Source organism: Muntiacus reevesi, chromosome 1 (genome assembly GCF_963930625.1).
Source record: "Muntiacus reevesi chromosome 1, mMunRee1.1, whole genome shotgun sequence".
Taxonomy (NCBI): domain Eukaryota; kingdom Metazoa; phylum Chordata; class Mammalia; order Artiodactyla; family Cervidae; genus Muntiacus; species Muntiacus reevesi.
Window position 1 is genome coordinate 249,013,239 of NC_089249.1, and position 27,784 is coordinate 249,041,022.

Below are 27,784 nucleotides of genomic sequence, written 5' to 3' on the forward strand. Positions count from 1 at the left end.
TTTGAACCTAGAGGGCATGAGGAAGTGGAACCTTAGCTCTGATCCTAATGCAGGCATTCGCAATGTTTGGCCAATTCCCTTAGAATAAATCACTCTCACTACATATACAATGGGCTCTGTTTTTCTGGAGCACCCTGCCTGATTTGGGGGTGGTGCTGGGCTGACTCTTGCAGCCCAGCCCAGGTCCCAGGGAGGCATAGCTCCAGCTCAGTGGGCAGGAGCTCATCTTGCTGTCACCCACTCCTCCCCGACAACCTCGGGGTACCCGTGTGGATCCCTGGGGCTGAAGAGGAAGAGACAGGGAGGACTGGCTGAGAGAAGGCCAGGAAGAGAACCCAGAGAGGCCACAAGCAGGTGATGTATTTATTGCAGGTCCACTTTTTCTTGGGGATGGGTTGGCTGTGAGGCTCTATTTGGGGGGAGACCCTCACAAATGCCCAGACCCAGAAAAGACAGACACAGTAACTTGGAATCCAAACCAGTTGCACATAAATAGAAGGAGGCTGGCAAGGAAAAAGAGAAAACAAACGAACGTGCACTTTCCTATGCTAGTGTGACAACGTGACCCCTCCGTGCCAGCGTCCAGGCTCTTCTTTCACTCAGCTTCCATGCTGAGGCTCCCATCAGCTCTGAAAACCACCTTCGGATCTGACTTCTGGCAGTCCCTTTGCCAGTCTCCTAGACTGGCAACCAAGTCAAGAAAACCAAAATGGGTTCTTCTTTAAGAAACAAACCAAAATACGCTTCCATGGTTCTTTGCACCTCCCAGTCCCAGGGGAGGAACAATTTGGCCACTGACCCCAAACCAACCAAGAAATAAAATATGCTGAGCACAAGTCGTGAGTCAGAATAAAAACATATTGCACATGGTTCCAAGAGTCTTCCTGACAGCCCTCTCACTGCAGAGACCCAAATACTGGCTTTTGATCCAAGCCATTGCTGGCTGTCAGTGGTGTCACAGACCCCACATGCCCCCAAATCCAGCTGGCGTCAGGCATACATTCCACATTATGATCCTTTGCTCTGAGCCAAATGCAAGGCTGAGGCTGGATTTAACCTCATGCACTAGAAGCATGCGGTGGATGGAGGGAGGTGGGGGTTGCTGGTGTTAAGTTTTTGTCTACTTTTCAACAGTCCTTTTTCTCTGGGTGGTTATTGAAGTTCTACAGATGAACAGAGCATCCAAGATGTGGAATCTTCTGGAACCGAGAGCCTGGAAAGTGGTTCTCCCCAACCATACACTTTTGCAAAAGGGAGCTCTGTGGTTAACCAGGGGTCCATCCCAAGCTGGGTTAAAACCTACAGCCCACGCATGGGACAGGCAGTGTAGCAATCACCAATGTTTTTCTCCTAAGGAATTTTCAAGTATCACAAAATCCCTGATACAGCATGTAAACAAGACATCTTACTGAACAGAAAGCTAGGTCACTTCGGGAAGCAGCAACACATGAAACATCTAAAAGGCTGAAGAAGGTTTTAGGTTTCACAACAAATCAAGACAGCTGTCACTGTGTCTTGGGAGGCAGATGCACACCCAGGCCCCTGTGGATGGAGCCAGACGGCATCTACTGGGGTTCCTGAGAGCACGTCAGGCCACCCCATTTTCAATTGTGTAGCTGCCATCAGCAAAGAATAAAGGCGTCTTCGATGTTAAAACCTGGAGCTGCTCGTGGACTGCAGGCCTGCATCCAGTCTCCAGCCTCCTGGCCTCTTTCCAAGTCTTCCTGGACCCACTGGGCCCCTCTCCAGAAGGTGGCCACCAAGCCACCCTCCTGCACCCTAGCCACAAGTAGAAGACATTTTTCCAGAGGAATGCTCTCGGGTGAGGTATGTGATTGCCTGTTTTGCTCCGGGTCACTTTTATTTAAAAAGACCACAGACCGGCTCTGTTCACGGGCCCTGAGGCTCTCTGTGGGGGTGGCCTCTCCCAGGTGCCTCCCTGGGCTGGGCTCCCCTGGTCTGCATCCTCTTCCTCTGCCCGGGTCTCCAAGGCCTCCCTGTGTGGCTAAAGGTGCCCTATCTATCAAAACAGCCTGCGGGGAACGCATGAGCCCCACTAAAGTAGCTGCTCCCATAGGTGGCGGCGAGGCAGTGCCGGGGCTCGGCTGTGATGGCCATCTGCATGCTGAAGGACGCGGGCAGCGGCACAGAACACACGTCCAGGGGCTGGAGGGTGGGGTACAGGGTGTGGAGGGACGGGCTGGTGCCCCCTGAGAGCAAGGTCCCCGAGCGGTGGGCTTGCAGCGAGTCCCGATAGGCCAAGCACAGGTCCTGCACGGGGGTCTGGAATTGGGCCAGCGCCGTCGCCGCCGTCTGGCTGAGGCCCGGGTAGGCGGGTGGCTGGAACAGCACCTGGGTGGGTGAGCCGGGCACCATTGCCAAGGCCTGGCTCTTGACAGCAACGGCATCCTTGAGGATGTTGTCGTAAGCTCTGAAAGGAAAGGAGTGGGTGAGACTTGGGAGGCCAGAGGCTGCAGCGCCGGTCACCTGCCTTGCTGACTGGGATGCAAGGAGACCCGTGTCCAGCAGGCCTCTCCTGGTCTGTGCTCACCGCCTCAGCTCATCTCCAACTAAACCCAGGCTCCAGATCTCAGCTTGGATCTGCTTCCCACAAAAGCCCTGCAACCCTCAAGACTAACCTAGCTGTTCATGTAGACCCTCTGCACTGCCCCTAATTGGCGGTCAACACTGCAGACGATAACTTCCGGGTCACTGAGTGGCCCCGTGTGTGGAGCTGAAGCTTCGAGAGGGAGGGCCCGTCTGCTTTTGCTCATCACCGCATCCCCACACAGGGCACAGGAACTGCCCCCTGGTGCTTAGGTGAACAGCCCTTCTACCTTCGAGACACTTTTGGTCAGCTTCATCCCTGGCTGGGATGGAGTTATGAGACTAGCAGATTTCAAACAGGTTGCCCCCAGGGGCCTGTCTCCATCTGAAAAGCAGGATAGAACAGGTTTTTTTCCATCTCAAAAAAAAAAAAAAAGCTTCCCATAATAAATTTGTTTTGAGGAAACAATTAGAGGCTTTGGTAAGAAAGAGGCAAGTGAAGCTGTAGCAGGTCTGAGCAGGGGGCTACCCCAGAGCCTTGGGGAAGAGGCAGGGCTGGTGGCTAAGTATCTGGGGCACTTGTCCTCATATTCTCCAGCTTTCAAAAGGGAGAGATTTTAAAATCAGGGCTAGGGAGCATGACTGATTTCAGAGGATTGAGACTAAGGCAGCTGTACCAGGAGGGTGAGAGATGGCTCTTCAGAGGCGTGGCCCCGAAGTGAGTGGGACCAGCACGCAGGAGATGCTGCCAGCTGTTGGATGCAAGAGAGATCAAGTGCAGCCAGGTGAGAGCTTTCTGTCCTCTCTGCCCTCCTCCCTGCAGTCACTACTCTTTGGCCTCCAATGTCAGTTTTAGGGTGCTGTGTCTTTAAGCATCCTCTCTGAAACCCTGAACATTTCCTCCCCAAGATTCCTAGGCTATGGTCTCTTCAGCGAAGTCACTCTGGGTCGAGCAGGCTAAGAGTTCACTTTGTGACCACGTCTGAGTAAAGCAACTCATAATGAGGGTCTCTCCATGTGATCACCCAGAAGACTGACTGATACACTGGGTCAAAGAGCCCAGACACTCAGAAAAATGTGCAGTGAGCCCCTCTTCTCCTGCACTCTTGACCTGACAATTGCAAACCCAAAGACACCCAAAGTAGGAAGGACTAACTTCCCAAATATGTATTCTATCAGGAGTCATGGTGGTTCACTTTCTGTGGGCCACCAGGACACCATAAGCTTCAAACTGCAGGAAATCACCTGAGGTGGGCCTTAGGAGCAAGTGAAACTTAGCTATTTCAGAAACACGAAAGGATCAGGAGAGGAACTTACACTAGCAGGATTTCGATGCACGTGCTGAGATGTTCCAGGGAGTAGTTTGAGATCCTCTGCAGGTCTCTGGTCCAATAGGGAGAAAGCTGAAGGCAAATCCTAGAGGCCCCAACGCAGGCTGCAGCCACCACGGAAGGCTGGAATTTGTAGAAGATATGATCTGAAAGAGAATCACATAGAGAGAGTCACCATCAGAAGCCTGGCCTTGAAGCTCTGCCTTGTGCTCCCTGGGAACTGGGAGACAAATGATTAGGTCCAAGGTTGTTAACCATACCTGCAGTGCAGAGGGTCTACAAGAAAAATTAAAATAGCATGAGTTTTCATTCTTAAAACACCTCAGCTCTTGGTCTGGGATTTCTGATGTCAGCCTAGAGCAGTGATTGTCAAAATACATCCCTGGCTTCCAGGGGCTGCAATGGACTTGCTGATGCTACAAGGAGAAACACTAAACATCTGTCCTTCCTTTGAAAGACAGTAGTAAACACACACCATTTCAAAGACTTCTGTTTGGGGTGCTGACTGAAGGCTATTTAGTAATGAAGCCGGCCCAAAGCAGGAACTCACTAAAAATCTGCTGAAGAACGAACAAATAAATGAATGTCTATAAGTACTTGATATTCAAAAATTTACTGGGTAATCTTCCCCTCACCCACCCCAGATTTATTGACAAACAACTGACAAATACTATATATTTATGATGTACAGTGTGATGTTTTGGTACAAGTAAACACTGTGAAATAATATAAGAAATCTTCATGTCCTACTAAGATATCTGGCAACCTGGCAAAGCTGGTACTGCTCAAATTTGCACTGCTCAAATACAGTGCAAAGGCAAACTGCTCAAATTCCCACAATTCTCATGAATAGCTGGTTATCAGCACATTACTTTGCTGTCTTAAACTGTTCATGACTTTCAACGATTTCAACATTTGCCCCTTAAAGTATGAATCAGGCAGGGTGGTATGGTTATAAGAACAGTCAGAGTCAGACTCCCCAGGTTCAAATCCTAGCAATGACCTTAGGATAAGTTACTTCACAACCTGAGTATCAATTAAGGAAACTGATTTGTAAAATGAGAATAGCAGAAATGATCTTCACGTGAAGCTGCTGTGAGGTTCAAATGAAACAATACATGCAGAGCACTAAAATAAGATGCCTCGTGTACATTTAGTGCTCACTTACTGCTTAATATCACAACTGTTGATATTGTTACTCATAACCATTTTGGCTTGGAGTGGGTTATCAGGTGGTTAAATCAACTGTATTTCTGACCTAGTGTTGTACCTAATACCTAGATCTTAATACCCAGATCTTAAGACACTTTAAGTAAAAGTCTCCAAATGGGAAAAGTGTATTGCTAAAGCAGATGGAAACAAAATCCTCTCTCCCATCCTACCTGTACGATACTCTTCCAGAATGACCTACCTTGACTCTGTGCTATTTAGACATTTGCAGTGTTCCAAGTGAGTTAAAAACTACCAGGTAGGTGATCAGTAAATAGACAGACTACAGGTTGCCTGCATACAAGCTACTCCCCCATTACACATTATTGCTAACTCGTTCCATCTCTGCTTACCCCTGCAAATCTGTCTCTGCCTATCCCTGCGAAGTGAGGTGATCTGGTGATGTGGGTGCACTGGCCCCCAACCCTGGCCCCCATGTGGGTGGGGAAGGGTGGACAGCCCTTGACATTGGCCCCACCTTGCAGGGTGACCTCTAGGAAGTAGTGGGCGTACTCCTTGAGGCACTCTTTGGTCTTGCGGGGGCAGGTGGTGGGCCAGCTGTGGCAGTGGTGGTCCTTCTGGCTGACGGAGGCTAAGAGGTAGTAGTCGAGGAAGTGGGCAGGCGTAGGCAGGCAGAGGTTCCAGCCAAAGGCCTCCAGCAGCAGCAGCTCTGTACTCAGCAGCTCCTTCCTAGTGAGGGAGAAGTTTTGGCTGCTCAGAATCCTGGTGCTGTTTATCTGCTCCAGCTTGGGGACGTGGTCTTCCCGATCCTCGAACTTACCTAAGGGAGAAGCAGAGATTATGTGAGACAGCCAGCACTTGCTGTAAAGGCCCTCTTTACGGTGCTCAGATGGTGCTGGCAAGGAGAAGAGCAAGCCCAAAGGCACATATTACAGATCTATCACATCTGAGCTCGAATCCCCACACCATCACCTCCAGTTGTGTGATCATGGAAACATATCTCACCCTCTCTGTGCCTCAGTTGTCTCCTATGTACAATGGAACTTATACCTCTTAAAGCTTTTGTTAGATTCAATGAGATAACACACACCAAATGTACAGACCAGCGTGTGGATCACAGAAGATGCTCAACAGCAGTTAGCAATAGCAGCAAGGGCCTGGGCCCTCCTGTCTGGTCTATACTAATTCAACATCAGGACTGGTCAGGGGGCCATAGTCATGGTAACCTTGTAAATCTGGCCTGTCCTTGCAGATGTGAAAGAGCCCTTCAGTGGTTCCCTAGTATCTTCAATACTGAGCTTAAACTCTGTCAAAAGTTTCTGAGTTTGCATTTCCTTAGAAACAGTTTTCTTGGGAGGTGAGCCTAGGGAAGATCTCTAAGTGGTAGAGAGAGACGAAAGCCAAAGGGGCATTTTATCTTGAAGAGGTATCTGCACCCCATCTTCACTGCAGCATTATTCACAAGAGCCAAGAATGCCTAAGTGTCCAACTGACAGATGAATGAATAAAGAAACTAGTTATTTATATACAATGGGTCCCATCATTTCATGGCAAATAGAAAGGGGAAAAGTGGAAACAGTGACAGACTTTATTTTCTTGGGCTCCAAAATTACTATGGATGGTGATTGCAGCCATGAATTTAAAAGACACTTGCTCCCTGGAAGGAAAGCTATGAAAAACCTAGACAGCATATTGAAAAGGAGAGACATTACTTGGCCCACAAAGGTCTGTATAGTCAAAGCTATGGTTTTTCCAGCAGTCATGTATGGATGTGAGAGTTGGATCATAAAGATGGTTGAGCGCCAAGGAACTGATGCTTTCAAACTATTGTGCTGGAGAAGACACTTGAGAGTCCCTTGGACTGCAAGGAGATCAAACCAGTCAACCCTAAGAGAAATCAACCCTCAGTACTCACTGGAAGGTTGTTGAAGATCAAACTCCAATATTCGGCTGCTTGATGCAAAGAGCCAACTCACTGGCAAAGACCCTGATGCTGAGAAAGATTGAAGGCAGGAGGAGAAGACAGGGGAACAGAGGATGGTTGGATGGCATCATCAACTCAAAGGACATGAATTTGAGCAAGCTCTGGGAGATGGTGAAGGACAGGGAAGCCTGGCGCGCTGCAGTCTGTGGGGTCACAAAGAGTGGGATACGACTGAGCAACTGAACAACCTATTTGTTGTTGCCATGTCTGACTCTTTGCAACCCCATGGACTGCAGCATGCCAGGCTTCCCTGTCCTTCACTATCTCCTGGAGCTTAATGGGATATTATTCAGCCATAAAAAGAAGAAAATCCTGCCATTTGGGACAACATGGATGGACCTTGAGGACATTATATTAAGTGAGTAGTGAGACAGACAACTACTATATGATATTGTTACCGAAGATCACCAAGTCTGTGTGCCCGATACATAGTAAGGCCAAACAATACTAAAACACTGGAATTTGGAACAGAGAAAGTTTTATTACAGGGACATGAAAGGAGGTGAGTGACTCATACCTTAAGAACCCCGAAGTTACTGAAAGCTTTCAGCAAAGCCATTTTAAAAGTAAAAAGATGAGGGAGGGGCATGGTTACTTGTTGTGTCAGATCCTTTGTTCTTGAGGTCAGGTAATGATGTTCCTATAAAGCTCCACCAAATGAATGTTATTCCCTGTTCTGACAAGAAAGGGCCAGGTCCCAGGTACAACCTTCACTCTCCAAGGTCCAGGTTCTGGCTGAGAGGAGGCAGAGCTCAGCTGGCAGCTCCCTCAGGGCCACGTCCCAATATCCTGTCCAGCTCATCGCTGAGGGAGCCAGGCACCCAGGACCCAACCGGCCCTCATGCTCCTCAAGCCGCCGGTATGGCGGGGGCAGGTCCTGAAAACTGTGAGCCAGGCAGACAGCCACTGCTGTTAGGTCGCAGACAGGGACTGAGGAGAGGCTCACAGCTGCCTTAGTGCCTGGGCCAAGGCGAGTGAGTGGCCTTGGCAGGGGCTCTGCTGCCCTGCGGGACACAGCCCCCAGTCTGTTCTCTGGGCCCCCAGTTCACCCGCGGGCCCAGGGCTGGGTGAGTTGGGGGGCCTCGGGGAGAAGGCCGCAATCTGCCTCTTAGCTCACTCTGCACCTCACGACCACTTTACAGCTGTCTGAATCCCCTCACTAACTGTCGTTGCTTGTGGGCGGGGCCCACTGCCGTGCTGTCCAATGGCAGAGAAGGGCCACTAGCGGTTCCTCTTTGACAGCTGGTTGCCAGTGGGCGGGGCCCACTGAAGCACCGACCAATGACTGAGCAGGACCCACTGCCTGGTAACAGTGTGCAGAGTAATGATGCACAGCAAAGCCTACTATGCTAAGGGCTGAGCTCCAGGGGCTGTGTTACAGTAATTTTTTACATGTAGAATCTTAAAAAAATTGAACCCAGATACAGATAACAGATTGGTGGTTGCCAGAGGTGGGGTGGGGGATGGGATCAGAAGGTACAAACTTCTAGTTATAAGATAAATTAGTCCTGGGGATGTAACATAGGGTATAGTGACTAGTTAACCATATTGTATATTTGAAAGTTGCTAAGAGAGTAGATCTTAAAAGTTCTCATCTTAAAAGAAAAAAATTCTAAGTGAGATTATGGATGTTAACTAATTGTAATTTCACAATATATGCATACATCAAACCATTATGTTGTACACCTTAAATCAATACATTATGCCAAATGCATCTCAATGAAACTGGAAAACATGGTGTCATGTAACTTCCAAGACAATGCTTTAAGAGGCCTTACAACTTAAAAAAAATTATTATTTTATTTTGGCTGCATTGAGTCTTAGTTGTGGCACACGGGATCTTCATTGTGCCATGGCGAACCTTTCATTGTAGCACATGGACTCTCTAGTTGTGGCTTGCAGTCTTTGTTGCTCCAAAGTATATGGGATCTTAGTTCCCCAACCAGGGATCGAACTGGTGTACCCTGCCTTGCAAGGCGGATTCTTAACCACTTGACTATCAGGAATGTCGAGAGAGACCTTACAGATCTAAACTTGGCCCTACCTGGAGTGTCATTCCCAGACCTCCATGTAAGGAAGCACATTGAGCCTCCCGGAGTCAAAGAAGCCACAAGGATGGGAGCAGACGTGCCCAGGCAACATCCAGCACTGATTCTCACACATGTGAATGAGGCCACTCTGGACCTTCCAGGCCAGTGGATCTTCCAGCAACTGTATGAATGAGCTCAAGTGAAACCAACACAGAACCACCATGCAGTGTGCACATTGCTGTTGTTTTAAATCACTAGGTGTTGGGGTGATTTGTTTTGCAGGAACAGATAACTGGAATATACTCATATCAGTGCAGTAACAAAAAGATGTGAAATCCCACAGACAGACCTGTCACATAGCCTGGAAAGTACTCAGGAAACAATGACTACACGGACTTCCCTGATGGTCCAGTAGTTAAGAATCTGCCTGCCAGTACAGACGACATGGGTTTGAGTCCCTGGTCCAGGAACTAAGATGCTCAGAGGCAACTAAGCCCATACATCACAATACTGAAGCCTAACCACCCTAGAGCCCATGCTTTGCAACAAGAGAAGCCACCACAGTGAGAAGCCCTTGCATCACAACTAGAGAAAGCTCTCATGCAGCAATGAAGACCCAGCACAGTCATAAGTAAAATTAAATAATTAAAAATGGTTTAAAAAAAGAATAACTGAGTCCAAAGATAAACAGGCTCCAGGTTAGACATTGACAACTGGCTTCCTATTTGCATTTCTTGGGGCAGGAAGAAGTAGGCTTCAGACTGGACACTTCTAAGCAGTCTCCTGCTTGCATTTCCTGAGGTAAAAGATAGGTGGGCTACAGTTAAGGCATTTACAATCAGCCTCCTATTTGCCCTCCAATATGGAAGTAACAACAGAAACAGGGTAAACAGCCAGTCTTTGCCTCTCGTAAACACCTTAAGGTAATAGTCATGGCAATAGTCAAGGTAACAGTCATGGGAAGGACAATGAGGGGCAAAACCCTGCCTGAGTAAAGGATTAAGGAATTTCGGCTCCCCACTTTTTGGGATGAAGAGACACCACACATGTGCAGAAAGGCTCCTTGGGGGCCAAAAGTCAGGGAATAATGCCAGACTGTAATGAGTCTTGATCCTCCCAGAAGACTTCACTTGAAATCTATCTTGGTCGAGGGGTGTGCGCACATCCAAGGGAGGGTCCTAGGGTAGGTCAGGTGTGGAAAAAGAAACCAGATAATTGGCTAAAGGTAAACAAAGACCTGTAAGAACTGACCTATCTAAATGACTTAACCGCCTCTTTACTGCCTTCCTCCTCACTAAGGGGGACACCCACAACCTTTCTCTCTGGAGGCACATCTCTGCCTTGCTTCTGTCTTAATAAACTGCTTCTCTGGGTGCCTTCCCACTTGTTATGCAGTCTCTAATGATAAACTCTGTACCTGCATTTACAGTTCTTGTCTCCATGATAAATGCATTTTTCACTGGAGGCAAAGATCCAGGGAAAAATAGCTTCTAGCCTGTAACCCTGGTTGATCTGGTGGCTGGGATTCCTGATTTTCATCCAGGCTACCCAGGTTCAATTCCTGATCTCATCTCACACCATTGCTCACTGCTGCCTCACTGAGATCATGATTACATACTGGAAGATCCTGGAAATAAACTGCATGAAATACATCCAAATGGAGCTAGATACAAACAAAAATAAAACACAAACCTTGGGTTATCCTGCTCAGGGTTAAGGGAATGGAGGATTTCCATAGTAATGCCCCTGGGCAGTCATCCATGGTGGAAGCCCCACAGGCAGCCTGCGCTGGAGGCTACAGGGGAAACTTCTGGGGACTCCGAGCCTTCATGCCAATGCTCAGGGAAACCACTCGCACCAGACTGTGGCCTTGGCCACTGAAGTTTTCTGAAGGCACTGTGCCCTCCTTGCCGACGAGCGTTGGTTAGCACAGCCCCTTGCCCGAAGCACCCTTTCCCATCGTCCTGTCATTCCACAAAGCTCACCTTGTCCTCCACCTCAAAGCTACTCCCCTTTGGAAGCCTTCCCTGACCACAGTCCCCACGAGCTGCCTGACACCCACATCAGACAGCACACCCCAAGGCCTGACCTCAGTCCCATCACGTTGGCCTCCAAGTCCAACCTCGCTGTGTGCAGAACAGCTGCTGGAGCAGGTGTTGGAAAAGGCAATGGGCGACCTAGTTGAGCTTGGAGCACACATCTGTTCCGACAGAGGGAACAGCCAACAAAGCATCCACACACCTGTGCAAAACTGCCAGCGCCCTGTGACCCAGTTCTCAGCCGACGCTCTCGCTCGCCGAGAGATAAGGAAGTAACCACTTCAGGCAGGCGGCCCTGCAGCAGAGACAACACATTCCTCACCAAGGCCTCAGAAGATGTCACTCAGAAATGAAACACCGACTCTGGGAGGCCCGCATCTTTCTTCTCAGGGAGCCAGGTAACAGCCAGCCCACCGGATGGACAGAGTTGATGACATGCAGTTTTCATCTTTGCCTCGGAGGAGGGAAGGAGATGATGCTGACCAGTCCCAAAGTGGCTTACTGCAACCCAGACTCATCTCCTTCCCAGCCTGCCAGGCACAGCCCTGCCTCCAGAGCACACACCTTCGCTTGTACCAGGGCAGGAAAAGGCAAGGACAGCGCTGCCCGTTCCCCAGGTGAAAGAGGCCTTTGTATGATGAAATCCTGGGCGGGGATCGGGGTGGGGGGGCCTGCCTGCTGACCAGGCCTTGCCGCCTTCCATAGCTTAGGGGCCCCACGCCCTCCCAAACACTGAATTCAACCACACCTGAAATGTGACCGCTCCTCCAGCAGGGTGTGCTCATGCCCTCACCCACCTTATCACATGTCCTCCAGAGCTTTGATCTGAGGTCACTGGGTGTCACCAAGGCACTTCTCACACTCAAGATTTTTTAATTTCAAATATTACTGTCAGTGGTCATCACCTGATCATTAATAGGTCACTAACAAGTATGAGAAGAAAGCTGAGTGCCGAAAAATTGATGCTTTTGAACTATGGTGTTGGAGAAGACTCTTGAGAGTCCCTTGGACTGCAAGGAGATCCAACCAGTCCATCCTAAAGGAGATTAGTGTGGGTGTTCATTGGAAGGACTGATGATGAAGCTGAAACTCCAATACTTTGGCCACCTCATCCGAAGACTTGACTCATTGGAAAAGACCCTGATGCTGGGAGGGATTGCGGTCAGGAGAAGAAGGGGATGACAGAGGATGAGATGGCTGGATGGCATCACCAACTCGATGGGCATGAGTTTGACTAAACTCCGGGAGTCTGTGATGGACAGGGAGGCCTGGCATGCTGCAATTCATGGGGTCACAAAGAGTCGGACACAACTGAGTGACTGAACTGAACTGAACTGAACAAGTATGAGAGCTTCCCTGGTGGTTCAGTGGTAAAGAATCCACCTGTCCATGCAGGTGACGTGGGTTCGATCCCTGGGTTGGGAAAATCCCCTGGAGAAGGAAATGGCAGCCCACTCCATTATTCTTGCCTGGAGAACACCATGGACAGAGAAGCATGGAAGGCTACAGTCGCAAAAGAGTCAGACACGACTTAGCAACCAAACCATCAACAAGTGTGAGCCCCAGAAGAATAGGAACCACGTCCCACACGTTCTCAGCGGTGCCCGAGGTCCCAGCACAGTGCCCGGCACACAGTAGATGTCCCACGTCTATTTGTTGAGAGAATGAATGGTTCTCTCTGGATAGTTGAACTGTGCATGTTGCTTCAGTCATATCCAACTCTGGGACCCTAAGGGCTGTAGCCCACCAGGCTCCTCTGGCCATGGGATTCTCCAGGCAAGAATATTTAAGTGGGTTGCCATACCCTCCTCCAGGAGATCTTCCCCACCCCACCCAGGGATCAAACCCACATCTCCTGCGTCTCCTGCCCTGCAGGCACATTCTTTACTGTCTGAGCCACCGGTGAAGCCTTAGTTGAATTGCAGGCCATTTGAATTGTTCTCTGATGCTCTCTGATTATCTGTACTCCCTAATTTTTTTCTCCAATGATTCATGTATTCTTTCCGCAACTTAGGAAAAGAAATTTTTTTTGCCAACTTAGTAAGGTTTCCCTGAACCTTGGGCTCACTTGAGTCAATGCTGTTCGCAGGCACTCAATAGCTAGAGCTCTTTTCTTCCCAGAACAGAAGATGAAGGTGAAGGTCACAGCTCTGGCAGAAATATGAATCCTGCCGGTAGTGGCACTGAGACCCTTCCACGGCTCTGCTGGCAGACAGCAATCTATCCCAACAGGCAGATGTACTCAATCAGATTAGGTCTTCCCTGCCCTGGGTGCTTTCAAACTTTTCAGAGTTGTGCCTTTCCCACAGCTACCAGGACTCAAAGAATCACCCTGAAATGGAAGGGCCAACGATTACTGAGGAATCTGATTCACTGGCTCCCTCTGCTCCCCACACTGGGGAACCATCCTGGGGACTCACTGCACTGCAGGGCAGAGCTGGGTCTGAATCGTCAAGTTGACTCTGGACCTAAAAGCACTGAAATCCACAAGCTGTTCACTTCCTCTCTAGGAATATGCCCCACATGGAGGAAGCATGGCCGTGCAGTATGCAAAGTCCTATAAGACATACCCAGCAGAGAAACGGATGGAGCCCCATGCTGGGCTGGGCACCAGGCTTTGTGCTGGACACACGCTGGATGCCCCCAGGTAGGTTCTGTTCAGAGCCCCAGAGACTCAGAGGAAAAGGTCCAGCCGGCACTCAGGTCCACACCTAGGAGTGACCTCACAGTCCATGCTCTTAGAACAACACATTTCACAGCCAGCAAAGATTTTATGAGTTTCCTGGCACTGCATGTGCCTGGCATCCTTCTTCCCAGGACTGGGAGCCAGGCAGCCCTTTGCCCCCAGCCTGCCAGCACCAAGCACCGCCACCCTGTTGCTTGCTCCTGATTGACAAAGGGCACAGACAACAAATGCCAGGAGTCTTCAGGCAGTTTCCCTGGAGGAGTGGGGGACAGAAGTCTGAGTCTTTCCAAGTCAGGCAAGAGGCACAATTTGCCTTCAACTTGTTTGATGTACTTTTTATTAGGAAAATTTTCAAATCCGCAGGAGAGATGAAAGAACAAAACAATGAACCCAGATGACCCCTCCCCAGAGTCACATAATTGCTGTGTGTGTGCATGTGTGTAGTATATAAATATTGGTTTTGCTGGACTATTTTAATTAAGTTTTAGACATGACATGCCACCTGTCGTTACTTCAGCATCCACCCCTGAGGTCATTTTCTTATATTATCATAATGCCATTAACAATTCCAAGAACATCAACATTGATGCAGTAACATTTTCTAACATTCAATCCATATCTGGCTTTCCCCAAGGGTCCTGAAAATGCCTTTATAACTTTTGCGTTTTGGATCCAGATCCAACAAGGCTACACATGGTGTCTATTACATCTCTTTGGTCCCACTCTTTGTTTTTCATGACACCAACTCTGGATGAATCTGGGCCAGTTGTCTGGTACAATATCGCATATCCTGGACTTCCCTGATTGTTTCCTCATGATCACACAATTTGGTCAAGAAGATTACAGAGGTGACGCTTTGTTCCTACTGGATCTCCTAAGGAATTATACAAGGTCAGTTTGTCCCAGCAATAGCAATGCTACGTTTGATCACTTGGTTAAGGAGATCTGGTTAACCAGATCTCTCTATTTTAAAGGTGCCATTCTCCTGCGAAATTAGTAAGTCATCTGCTAGGTGACACCTCAAGATGAAGTGAGTACCCCGTTTCCCAACAATCTTAACTCAACGGTTTAGCATCCTTTCCTGAATAAACTGTTATACAGGGGTTGAAAAAAAAAAGAATTTCATCTGCATTTCATCTACATTTCATCTATCATTTCATCTAAATTTTTCTTTTCACACTGTTCCAAATTTGAACAGTGGGAGCACTATCAACATACTAAGGTTAAAAAAAAAAAAATCCTAAGCTTCCCTGGTGGCTCAGAGGTAAAGAATCCACCTGCCAATGCAAGAGACATGGGTTCAATTCCTGGTCCAGCAAGATCCCACATGCCGAGGAGCAAAATAAGCCCATGCGCCACAACTACTGAGCCTGTGCTCTAGAGCTGGAGAGCTGCAACAACTAAGTCCATGCACCCTAGAGCCCCTGCTCCACAACAAGAGAAGGTACCACAATGAGAAGCCCATGTGCCTCAGCTAAAGAGTAGCCCCCTACTTGCTAAAATCACAGAAAAGCCCTCGAAACAAGGAAGACCCCACACAGCCAAAAATAAATAAATAAAATTATAAAAAGAAATCCTAAGACCAGAGATCTCTTCAAGAAAATTAGAGATACCAAGGGAACATTTCATGCAAAGATGGGCTCAATAAAGGACAGAAATGGTAGGGACCTAACAGAAGCAGAAGATATTAAGAAAAGGTGGCAAGAATACACAGAAGAACTGTACAAAAAAGAACTTCATGACCCAGATAATCATGATAGTGTGATCACTCACCTAGAGCCAGACATCCTGGAATGTGAAGTCAAGTGGGCCTTAGGAAGCATCACTATGAACAAAGCTAGTGGAGGTGATGGAATTCCAGTTGAGCTATTTCAAATCCTGAGAGATGATGCTGTGAAAGTGCTGCACTCAATAAGCCAGCAAATTTGGAAAACTCAGCAGTGGCCACAGGACTGGAAAAGGTCAGTTTTCACTCCAAAGCCAAAGAAAGGCAATCCCCAAGAATGCTCAAACTACTGCACAACTGCACTCATCTCACACGCTAGTAAAGTAATGCTTAAAATTCTCCAAGCCAGGCTTCAGCAATACATGCACCATGAACTTCCAGATGTTCTAGCTGGTTTTAGAAAAGGTAGAGGAACCAGAGATCAAAGTGCCAACATCCACTAGATCACTGAAAAAGCAAGAGAGTTCCAGAAAAACATCTATTTCTGCTTTATTGACTATGCCAAAGTCTTTGACTGTGTGGATCACAATAAATTGTGGAAAATTCTGAAAGAGATGGGCATACCAGACCATCTGACCTGCCTCTTGAGGAACCTGTATGCAGGTCAGGAAGCAACAGTTAGAACTGGACATGGAACAACAGAGTGGTTCCAAATAGGAACCACCAGTATGTCAAGGCTGTATATTGTCACCCTGCTTATTTAACTTATATGCAGAGTACATCATGAGAAACACTGGGCCGGATGAAGCACAAGCTGGAATCAAGATTGCTGGGAGAAATATCAATAACCTCAGATATGCAGATGACATCACCCTTATGGCAGAAAGTGAAGAAGAACTAAAGAGCCTCTTGATGAAAGTAAAAGAGGAGAGTGAAAAAGTTGGCTTAAAGATCAGCATTCAGAAAACTAAGATCATGGCATCTGGTCCCATCACTTCATGGCAGATAGATGGGGAAACAGTGGAAACAGTGGCTGACTTTATTTTTCTGGGCTCCAAAATCACTGCAGATGGTGATTGCAGCCATGAAATTAAAAGATGCTTACTCCTTGGAAGGAAAGTTATGACCAACCTACAGAGCATATGGAAAAGGAGAGACATTACTTTGTCAACAAAGGTCTGTCTGGTCAAGGCTATGGTTTTTCCAGTGGTCACGTATGGATGTGAGAGTTGGACTATAAAGAAAGCTGGGTGCAGAAGAATTGATGTTTTTAAACTGTGGTGTTGGAGATGACTCTTGAGAGTCCCTTGGGCTCCAAGAAGATCCAACCAGTCCATCCTAAAGGAGATCAGTCCTGGGTGTTCATTGGAAGGACTGATGTTGAAGCTGAAACTCCAATACTTTGGCCACCTGATGCGAAGAACTGACTCATTGGAAAAGACTCTCATGCTGGAAAAGATTGAGGGCAAGAGGAGAAGAGGATGACAGAAGATGAGATGGTTGGATGGCATCACCGACTCAATGGACATGGGTTTGGGTGGACTCCGGGAGTTGGTAATGGACAGGGAGGCCTGGCATGCTGCAGTTCATGGGGTCACAAAGAGTCGGACACAACTGAGCGACTGAACTGAACTGAAGCCTATCAAAGTACTCTCCCTGAATCTGGGAGGCCAGTTGCATGCACATGAGCCCAATGTTAGTGGTGATGGTGAAACATGCAAACAACATATTTGAGGATGCTCTGTGCATCAGCTGACTCACTGCTCCCACACTCCCAGGGGCTGGTTCAAAGAGAGCCTGAGCCACTCTTGGAAGGTCACAGTTAGTAGATTGATGACATGTGTCCACCAAGTGGCCTAAACCACAGTCTCCACCACAGTGGGCAGACACCGCAAGCCAGCAAGCCTCAGAAGGGATACCCAGAGAATAGCTTTTCCTTTTTAAAAACAATGGTATTTTTAAAAATTGTAGTAAAATGCACATAACATAAAATGTACCCTTTTAATTGTACTGATCAGTGGCATTAAGCACATTCGCACTGTTGTATAATCAATCTCCGGAACTCTTTTCATTTTGCAAAAACTGAAACTCTGTACCCACTTAACAACTCTCTGTTCCCCTCTCCCAACCCCTGATAACCTTTCTACTTTCTATCTCTTGGAACTAAAGATTAGCTCTTTCTTATTCTACCTACTGTCCTGACAATCATGCCTTAAGGCATATCAAATAGAATACTGACTTTTCTGAAGTAGAAGCAAGAGAAGCAATATTTTTAATTGCTTAAAAAACCCCTCAAAATATTAATTTCAGGAAATTTTAAATATACAAAAAAAAAAAAACCCTACAGAGAAAATGTTATAATGAAACCCCATGAATGCATTATGAAGTTTTAACGATTATCCACATTTACACTGTCTTTAGAAAAAGTCTTGCAACATCCCTGGCGGGTCAATGATTAAGACTCTGTGCTTTTACTTCAGGGGGTTCAGGTTCAATCCCTGGTTGGAAAACTAAGATCCTGCACGCCACACAGCCAAAAGAGGGAGAAAAAAAAGAAAAGAAAAATCCTTAAACAAAAAGGTAAACAAGCACAGAATGGGAGTTTTTCTTAAAAAAAAAAAAAGAAAAACTGGCTTTTTAATAAAAAGTTGCCTGTTTCTCATGCCCGGGCTCAGCGCTGCCCACTCTCTACTAGACAGATTCCAGTTAATTCCTACAAGAATCCTACATCCCCGGCAAGACACACACGAGATTCATTTAGGATTACCTGCTGCTCATTCAGGAGTTAACCTAGGCTCAGATATGAGGCCAAGGCCTCCTGGCTAAAGAGACCAGGTTTTAATGCAACAGCTATGAAAACAATTCTTCTTTGCTAAAGAAGTGCAATGTCTTTTAGAATAGGCAAAGCTGCTCTTTCTCAAGAAAGGCCACTCTCCTATTTTAAAGACTCCCCCCACACCCACCGACCCCGCTTTTCATCTGAGAAGGAGAAACAAAATGTTCTCGATCAGGGACTGAGACCCCATGGCTACTCCTCCTCCTTCCAGCAGCCCTCTGCCCTCCTGTGTGTGCAGTCGATGACAAAGGGGCAGGTCGGAGGGTAAAAAGCCACCCTGGTGACTGCCTGGCCCTCCAGGTGAACCTAACCTCTTCTGACAAGCCTGTAGAAAGTGCTGGGTGGTAGAGGAGGTGAGGACCCAAGAGGAAAGAGAAAGCCCTGATGGAAAGGGCTTTTCCCCAATAGCTGGGAGAGGAAGTACTGGGCCCTTTAGTTCCCAGGCTGGGCCAGGCAGAATGGAGACCTTTCTGATGCGAATTCTTCCTCAGATTCTTCTTTTAAGGGAGGGGAGAGAAGTGGCCTTCAGGAGGAGCAGGAATTGTTTTTTTGGTTTGTTTTTTGAGCAAGGTATTTACTGAGGGCTGAGCATCTGCTATCAGGGGAAGCCCAGATTCTGGGGGAGGGGGGTCCTTAATGGAAACAGACAAGAATGCCTCCTCTCGCACCCTCACCCCCACCCCCACCAAGGATTTCAGGTTCAGGCTTAGGTGCTAGCTCTCCATCCTCACTGCTGTTATGATTCGCATGATTCTGGGCAATCACATGGAAACCTACACCCCAAAGGATGGTTGGGAGGGCTCAAGGAGACAGAAAGTAACATGACTGGCAAAGTACCCAGGTAAAGCAAGCGCTCCACAAACGGTAGCAGCTGCTGCTGTTATTTCCTGAAGATGGTGTTTATTCTTTGCACCCTGGACCTGGGATCTTCTTCTAAAGTCCTGTTAGTTGCGTAGAGATGAATTAGCATTGGCAGTCAACACTACAAACATTTTCTTACGGGCTCTTGAAAAGGGGAGAAAGTAAGTCCAACCAAAGGCTTCCTCAGCCCACTGATCCCACCGGCCAGGCAATACCAGACCCCCAGAGAGAATGCCAGATTGGCTCCAACCTCCTTGCTCTACACTGTGACCTTGAATTCCACCCTCCTGCTGGTGATTTTAAGGTTCACAGGGCCTGGGAGGTCAAGGGCAGTATGGGGTCCAAGGCCCTTCCCGGATGGGTCCTCCTCACAGGGGAGGGACTTTCCTAGCCTCCTAGCTGGTTGGCAAGAGGCAGAGAATCCACACACCAGGACATGAGCCCCAGAGGGCACGTGGCTCACTCTGGGCTCCCCTCCGCCTCCCAGGCCCCAGCACTGCACAGCAGGCCTCAGACAATGCAGGCAGCCCCCAGGGAGGCGCAGCCTCAGGAACTGACAAGCAAACTCTCATTCTGGGAACAACCCCAGAGGTTGGGAGTGTTTTCCACATGGAATTAGAAGCTCAGAAAGGTTACCGGAGTTGCCCAATCACCCAGCTGTGAAGGGCAAGAGCAAAATGAAAAGTCTGGCTAGCCCCTTATTCCATGAGGACGGGAACACATCTGTCTTTGTAACATTGTAGATGCCCTTCATTTAGCCAGCACAAATTTAATACTTAAGTAGTTCTTTTTAAAATGAATACATAAGTGGTTCCAAACAAGAAATCTCCACAAACAAGAAATCTCAGATACAGTCACAAAGATCCCTGCAGTCCCAGAAAGTCTCCATGAGTATATTTATCTGGGCGCAGGAATTCCCATGAACATGGGTGTCAGGCCAGCTGCAACCTCCCCATCTACACCCTGTTGTCCACAAATACTCATCTCTGTCAATCCTCCTCTTTATGCCATTAAGTAATTTAATCCCAGAGCCTTTCCACTAAAGAGGTGTATGATCAATGAGACTTAGTTTTTTCTTCCAAAGCAAACTTTCTGCAATAAAGAATAGCCTCCCCTAGAGGATGTGGAAAAAAGGGAAACCTCCTACACTGTTGGTGGGAATGTTAAGCTGGTGCAGCCACTGCGGAAAAAACAGTGTAGAGATTCCTCAGAAAATTAAAAATAGAATCATCATATGATCCAGCAACCCCATTCCTGGGCATATATCCAGGCAAAACCATAGTTCAAAAAGATATATGCACCCTTATATTCACATCACATTATTTACAGCTAAGACATGGAAACAATCCAAACGTTCATCAACAGATGAACAAGATGTACATGTATACTACGGAATACTACTCAGGCACAAAAAAGATGGAAACAGCCTATTAAGTAAGTCAGAAAGAGAAAAACAAATATCATATGGTGTCACTTACATGTGGGATCTAAAGTATGACACAAATGAACCTATCTATGAAACAAACAGCATCAGGGACACAGAAAACAGCCTGGTGATTGCCAAGGAGGAGGGCAGTAGGGGAGGGATACAGTGGGAGGTTGAGGTGAGCAGATATAAGCTTTTATATATTAAAATGGATAAATAACATCCTACTGTATAGCACAGGGAACTATATTCAACATTCTATGATAAACCATAATGGAAAAGGATATATTAAGAAAAGAATGTGTATATATATATGTGTGTGTGTGTGTAGGTATAAGTGAATCACTGCTGTAAAGCTGTAATTAACACAACATTGTAAGTCAACTATACTTCAATAAAAAGAAATTTTTAAAAAAGGACAGATTCCTCTCCACCCAAACCAGCTTTTCTTATTGAGGCCAGAAGTTTGCTTCCTATTCATCCCCAAACGAGCACTGCTCATATGCAGCAGACAAGTGTCTTTCCAAGGAACCAGGGGAGACAGATTCTGAGCAATCTGATGGAGAAGGCAGAGCCAGCACAGTGCGCAGGGTCACCCAGGTTCTCTGGAGGCTCGGTCAATCACCGGCTGTGTGGCCAGGGGCGAGTCTCAACCTCAGGGCATGAGCAATAGGAGAAACAGAAGGAGACAAAATGCTGGTGAGGATGACACAGGGCTCAGCATGCTCAGAAGGGTGCCCGGAGCTCAACAAACACTGGAATGTGAACTGCTTTATAAATATCTGCTCACTGCAAAGCCAATCGTGCAGTCAGCCACAGGTGCAGTGACAGCTTCACCTGAGGACGAGATCTGAGATGGGAGAGAGAAAGCCAGGGACAGAGCAAGAAAACCCTCCCACTGTAAGACAGTACTTTGGGGACTTCCCTAGTGGTCCAGTGGCTAAGACTCTGCACTCTGCCCCATGTACGGGGCCTGGGTTTGATCCCTATTCAGGTTAGACCCCACATGCCGCAATTAATACCTGGCATGGCCAAATAAATAAATATTTTTTTAAAAATTAGATCTTTAAAGAAAAAAAAAGACAGTGCTTCAGTGGCAGTCTTCAGTGAAGGGAAGAAGCTATAAAGACCATCACGGGTGGGAAGTGGGGAGCATTCCACGCCCCCAGTCTGTCCTTGAAGACCTACTCCAGACGTACCACATCCAAGAACCCCAGCCCCTCCAGAGATCTGGAGGTTAGGAAATGTCCTACAGAAACAAGGCTGTGATCCCAGCCAAACTGGGGCATCTGGGAGACCCAGTGGGAAGGTAAAGTGGGATTCTTCCCTGGTTGAGCTCCCTGCCTTGCTCAGGACACAAAGAAAGGCCCTTAAGGAATGTCCATGATCCCTGCAATTGAAGATTCCTTTGACACACACACACCTACTACGTGCTGAGCCTGGGAGATGGTGGGGCCGGAAACAATCAGGTCCCCGGGCTTACCCTGCCTTTCAGAGCCTCCCTGTTCCCCTCCTCATAGCAGGCTGCTCTGTTATGGCTGCATCTTCAAGGTCCAGCACAGAGCAGAGTTCAGTAAATAATGAATGAATGACTGAAAGCACATTTCTGATAGGCTGGCTCAATTCCGGAGTTCACCTCTGGGCTGGAGTTGAGGCTGCGGGTAGTTGTTTTCTCCAGGAGGAAATTGTAAAAATGTCTCCGAGTCAGATGTGGCATGCGGCCAGCTGGGTCACACACCGGCGTCCCTTCTGGCCGTGAGGGCTTCCCTGTCTCAGGATTGAGCAACTGGCGCGACGACCTCACATGCTGACCCCAGCAAAGCCTGGGCTCCTTTGTGCTCCTCTTTAAAAGGGACTCAAATAATTCCACTGAGGGTAAAAGCAGGGGCGTGCAATGTGGCCTCCTGTCGTGTACATGGCTGGTTTCTGGGGCCAGGGTCAGGCAGTGTTTTGTGCAGAGGAAGGGAGTTCTCCCCTGTAATGAAGGTCACTGCTTTGCAGAATGCCCCTGCCAGCTGACCCGGGCAGCCCCGGACCAGGCCTGACTGGGCTGCCGGCTGCAGAAAAGCTGACAACAAGTCCTCTTCTGAGCTGAAGGCATGGATGTCAGGAGTTCTGGATCCTTTGTTACTCCAACTTCTCTGCTTGGAGAAGGGAGGAGGGGGAGGGGGAGGAAGATGAGGAGGAAGAAGAGGAGGAGGTGGCGGGAGGAGGAGCAAGGCAGCAACCTTGGCCGCCTCTCTCAAGGTCAGAAGGGGAGCCACTTCCAATCATGAGGCCTGGTCCCTGGCGCTGAAGCTTCCAACCAGGTCAGTTGAAACGCAGCTCAGCAGACTCAGAAAGCAGAGGAGCCAGGCATCTCCGGGCAACCTCTCTGGTTGCTGGTTTGAGTCTTCCTGCTACAGCCAAGGAAGAGAGTGACCTGCTGGGTGACAAAGGCTGCTGTTGTGTAGTGGCTGAAAGCAAGGACTCGGGGCCACCTGGGTCCCCATTCAGGCCTCTCACCCAATGGGCAAGTTACCCAACTGCTGGGTTTCTGTCAACTGAAGGAAATAACAGTGCCTACTTCACAGGATGGTTTTGAGGATTAAATGAGCAAATCCACACAAAGAGTTCCAAACACCACCTGGCCTATAAACAATAAATCTTAACCATCCCATGATCACTGAGGATAGAATCTGCCCTCCACCCCCAAATTCTGATTGTAGGAAAAAACTCAGTGGGTTTGCAAGTAGCTTATATTTTATGCTTTCTACTTTTTTCTATTTTCTAAGTTTCTACAAGGAACAAATATCATTCTGCCGCTGAGGAAAAAGTTTCAACTTCTCAGAAATCAAGATGCCATTGCTGGGACCCTAGAAGCCAGAACCAGCAAAGTAAGTGCCAGAGAAGGTTCCTAAATGTGGATCTGCCCTCATTCAAGACAAGGATGTAGGGAGAAGGGAGGCATGCTCCTTGAAGACCATCTTGAAAATCTAGGCAAACACAAATAATACAATCTTATCTTGGGGAAATTTCCTGGCAGTCCACTGATTAGGATTCCACATTCTCACTTCTGAGGGCCCAGGTTCAGTCCCTGGACTGGGAACTAAGATCTGCCAAAAAAAGAAAAAGATTAATCTCATCTGACCTTTCAGGAAAGGCTAGGCTGGCACATTTCCTTTGGGTCTGAAAGGAGTTTTAAAACAAACCTCCTCTCTCGCCTCGTTTCCAAGATCACCAAGAAAAGAAGGAACAATGATCCTACAGAAAAAAAGCCGTGGTCACGTGCAGCCTGTCCACCACACCAACTATGCCCAATGCACGCCCAAGGATACGGCCATTAAGAAGTTTGTCATTCAGACTTCCCTCGAGGTCCAGTGGTTAAGAATCCGCCTCCCAATGCAAGGGACATTGGTCCCTGCCACCCCGTGGTCCAGGAAGATCCCACATGCCTCGGGGCAACTAAGCCCACGTGCCACAGCTACTGAAGACCATGCCCTAGAGCCCGTGGTCCGCAACAGGAGAAGCCATTGCCAAGAGGAGCTTGTGCACAACTAGATAGCTGCCCCTACTTGCTGCAACTAGAGAAAGCCCGTGCGTAGCAACAAAGACTCAGTGCAGCCAAAAATAAACATGTTTTCTTTTTAAAAAAATTTGTCATTCAGAACATCCTAGAGGCCGCAGCCATCAGGGATGACAACTCTGAAGCAAGTGTTTTCGACGCCTCTGTGCTTCCCAAGCTGTATGTGAAACAACACTATTGTGTGAACGGTACCATTCACAGCAAAGCAGTCAACCAGGCGTCATTCTCAGAAAGCGCCGAAGGACAGAACAGCGCCACCCTGATTTAGACCTGCAGGCTGCTCCACGGCCTCCACTGAAGCCCAGGAAAGGAGATGAGTCCTTAAAGACTGAAGAAATGCTGTTCTCTGAAAAGACAATAAAACGGAAATCATACTTCTCTTTTTTATAAATAATTCTATTTTTTCTTTGGCTGTGCTGGGTCTTTGCTACCTTGAGGGCTACTCTCCACTTGCAGTGCACGGGCTTCTCACTGAGGTGCCTCTTGTTGCAGAGCTCAGGCTCTAGGGTGCGCGAGGGCTTCAGCATCTGCAGACTGTGGGCTCAGAAGGTGTGCTGCATGGGCTTGGCTGCTCCGTGGCATTTTTCCAGACTAGGGTTCAAACCCGTATCTCCTGCATGGGCAGGTGGATTCTTTACCACCGAGGCACCAGGGAAGCCCAGAAATTATACTGAAGAGAAAAAAAAAGAAAAGAACCGAAAGCTGCCTTGCTGGTCCTACTGTAACCAATGCAGACAACTGGTGGGTGCCTCATGGAGGGCAGAATGCTGTGACCAGAGGTGCGAACACCCCACCACGCAGAGCCCAAGTCTCCTTGGCAAGGCAGGGAGGGGCTCTGACCTGGAGGACAGACTCTGGGTGTGGGGAACTGGTGGCCCGGTGATGAAGGACTCTGAACTGCGCCCTCTAGCCTTCAGCATGAACAGGAGGATGCTTATAATGCAATCCTGGCTGTGAGAGCGGAGAAAGTAATGTAAGACACCAAGCATTCACTACTCGGTGGGTTCAAGGTGACTGTAAATAAGAAGATAACGATGCCGAGATCCCAGCAGCCAAACCGCAAATAGCATGAGGAGCAGAGAGGGTGCCCAATGTCAATATCCCAGTCATGGTGTGAGCCGAAATGTTCTCCTAACAGGAAGGACACTTGGATCTTCTCAGCAGGGTGACTGGCTTGTTCTTGGCATGTGTCCAGGACTTGCTGGTCATGCTTGGCTTGAAGACTGCTTTCTTAGGATGAGGGCTTGATCTGCTCTGTGCCCTGCGATGTGCCGCTGAGTCTTCCAGGTGAACTCCTGCTGTTCACCCTGTCTCCCGAGGTGGACTGCCGCGTCTGGCATACAGCAAAGGTGAAATACAGGGGGTTGGTTTTTTGACTATTTTACCCATGTGGGGTCAAGGGTTCTTAAACACTGCATGATAAATCAACTCATGCAGCTCAAGATTCCCCCTCTCCTCAAAAAAATCTCTGAGACCAGAACAGCAAGCCTTGGCCGAACAGGTCTGGGCACTAGACTTGCTAGGGCAAATGGTGCAGTTTCTCAGTTTCCAGCCCAGTCAGCTGTCTGACAGCCACTTCACACAAAATCCCTCACAAAATCCCTCCCCTCAAATAGTTCTAAGCCTGCCAGTCTGCAGAAACAGGAACAGGAAATGGAAAATCACCATGTCCTCGCTCACTGTACAGTAACACTGGACCTGCTCGGCGTGGCCCGCACATGACTAACCCCTGTTTCTAGCCCACCTTGTGCTGTGTGGCCACCGCTGAAATACAACGGATTAGAATATACACCACTGACACTGAAGCAGCTTTTTGGAGGAAGTAACACATACCGGTCACATCAAGTGCACGCATCAAAGGTAAGACCCATCCTGACTTCTGAAAAGTGAAACCATAGCAGGAAGGAAACACAGGGCCGACCACTCTTGCATGAGAGGCAGGGAGCGCTAAATTATTTCCTGAACAGCCAAGTTTCCTTGCAGATTTGAGCCGAATCCTATAAATAAGTCTCACACTTTTTTGAAGCACACCCCTGAACAAGGCTACCTGGAAAAATTGCCTCCATTTGCATCTGCTGAGACACAGGAGATGCAGGTTCAATCCCTGGGCTGGGAAGATCCTCTGGAGGATGAAATGGCAACCCACTCCAGTATTCTTGCCTGGAAAACCACATGGACAGAGAAGCTTTGAGGGCTATAGTCCAAAGGGTTACAAAAGGTTGCTCTGACATGACTGAGCGTGCAGGCTCATGAGCAGCCTGTGACTGGTGCCCCAGTAGGGTCCCAAGCATCCCTGGCCTCAGGGGGAGCTGGGGCGTCTTCCTTCATCCCTGTCCAGGAGGGACATCGGGAGGGATCAGGGCTGCTTTCAAGTTTCCGAAATCTCAAAATCTCAGAGGGAGCGATCCCATCCCCCGACTCTGCTGGCAAAGAAGCTGTTTCTCAGCTGATAAGTAATGAAAGCAGGGGAAGGGGAGGGGAAGGATACAGGGGTGAGAGAGAGGGAGGAAGACCATTTGCTGAGAGAAAGACAGGCCTCTTCTAGAATCTACGGAGGCCCAGAGGCACTGCTTCTTTTGGTACCTTCACTAAGAGATGAGCCTATTGATGTTGGGCTTAAGAAGCCTTAAAAGTAGTTGTTGTGGGAACTCATTTCTTACCTGGGCATCCTGGACAGAACAAGGCAGAAAGGTGGGATACAAATGCACTCCCTGCTGGGAAGCCCTAGTGGACAGTGATGAGGGGCCAGGATAGGGGAGGGACATGGCTCTCCTGAGGGTGGAGAAGCGTGGCTCCAAAGGCTCCCGCCCACGAAGTTCAACTGAAGAAAAAAAGGATCTCCTCAGCTGTTGGACTCAGTGCAACCTACCAAAATCTTAAATGCACACACCTCTGACCAAAGCCATCCCATCTGTGGGAGTTTATTTCACAGACATACTTCAGTGTGCAAAGATGCAAGGGAAAGGACAGTTGTTGTCACATTGTGTAAAGCAGTGTTAAAAAAAAAAAAGATGACAGTGTAAATATACATTGACTATAGAAATCATTCTATAGCTATCAGTGTTTATAACATGGAGAACTCTGCACTCAGTGTAAAGAGTAAGGTACATCCACAAAGACTGACGGGAAAGATGTTCCCTAATGTACCACAAAGAAAGCACCTTTGGTGTTAACCCATTTGTGCAGATCTAACTGATTCTGGTTATTTACGGTGCACAGAGAACCACGCTCCTAGGGGGAAGATACAGGGTTAGGTTACTGTGAGTCTGATCACAATCAATCAACACATAAGCTTTTTTGGACTTCTCTGGTGGTCCTGTAACCACAGAATCAATCCCTGGTCCAAGAAGGTTCCACATGTCACAGAGCAGCTAGGTCCATGTGCCACAACTACTGAGCCCATGTGCCTGGAGCCCATGCTCCAAAAGAGAAGCCACGGCAACAAGGAACCCAGGCACAGAAGCTAGAGAAAGCCCACGCGTAGCAACAAGGACCCAGCGGAGCAAGAAAACCCCCATGTAACCTTTTCTGTGTATTTTTGTTTAATATATCATTGATTCATGATCACTGAACTCACAGCTAACAGCACTATACCTTTTGCCTAAACAAAGCTAACCTAACACACAAATGTTCTCCGAAGAAA

General features: G+C 48.1%; 1 protein-coding gene across 1 annotated transcript in view; it reads right to left on the reverse strand.

Annotated features, from left to right (window-relative positions):
• Positions 1-419: 419 nt before the first annotated feature.
• CCNJL (cyclin J like) overlaps positions 420-27,784 on the reverse strand; it is a 64,209-nt gene continuing 36,844 nt past the window's right edge. Inside the window, exons 4-6 of the mRNA XM_065936381.1 lie at positions 5,566-5,868; positions 3,865-4,024; positions 420-2,431 (exon numbers count right to left, since the gene is read on the reverse strand). Coding sequence (XP_065792453.1) covers positions 2,017-2,431; positions 3,865-4,024; positions 5,566-5,868 — 878 coding nt within the window. The 3' untranslated portion in view covers positions 420-2,016. The remainder of the gene's footprint in view (positions 2,432-3,864; positions 4,025-5,565; positions 5,869-27,784) is intronic.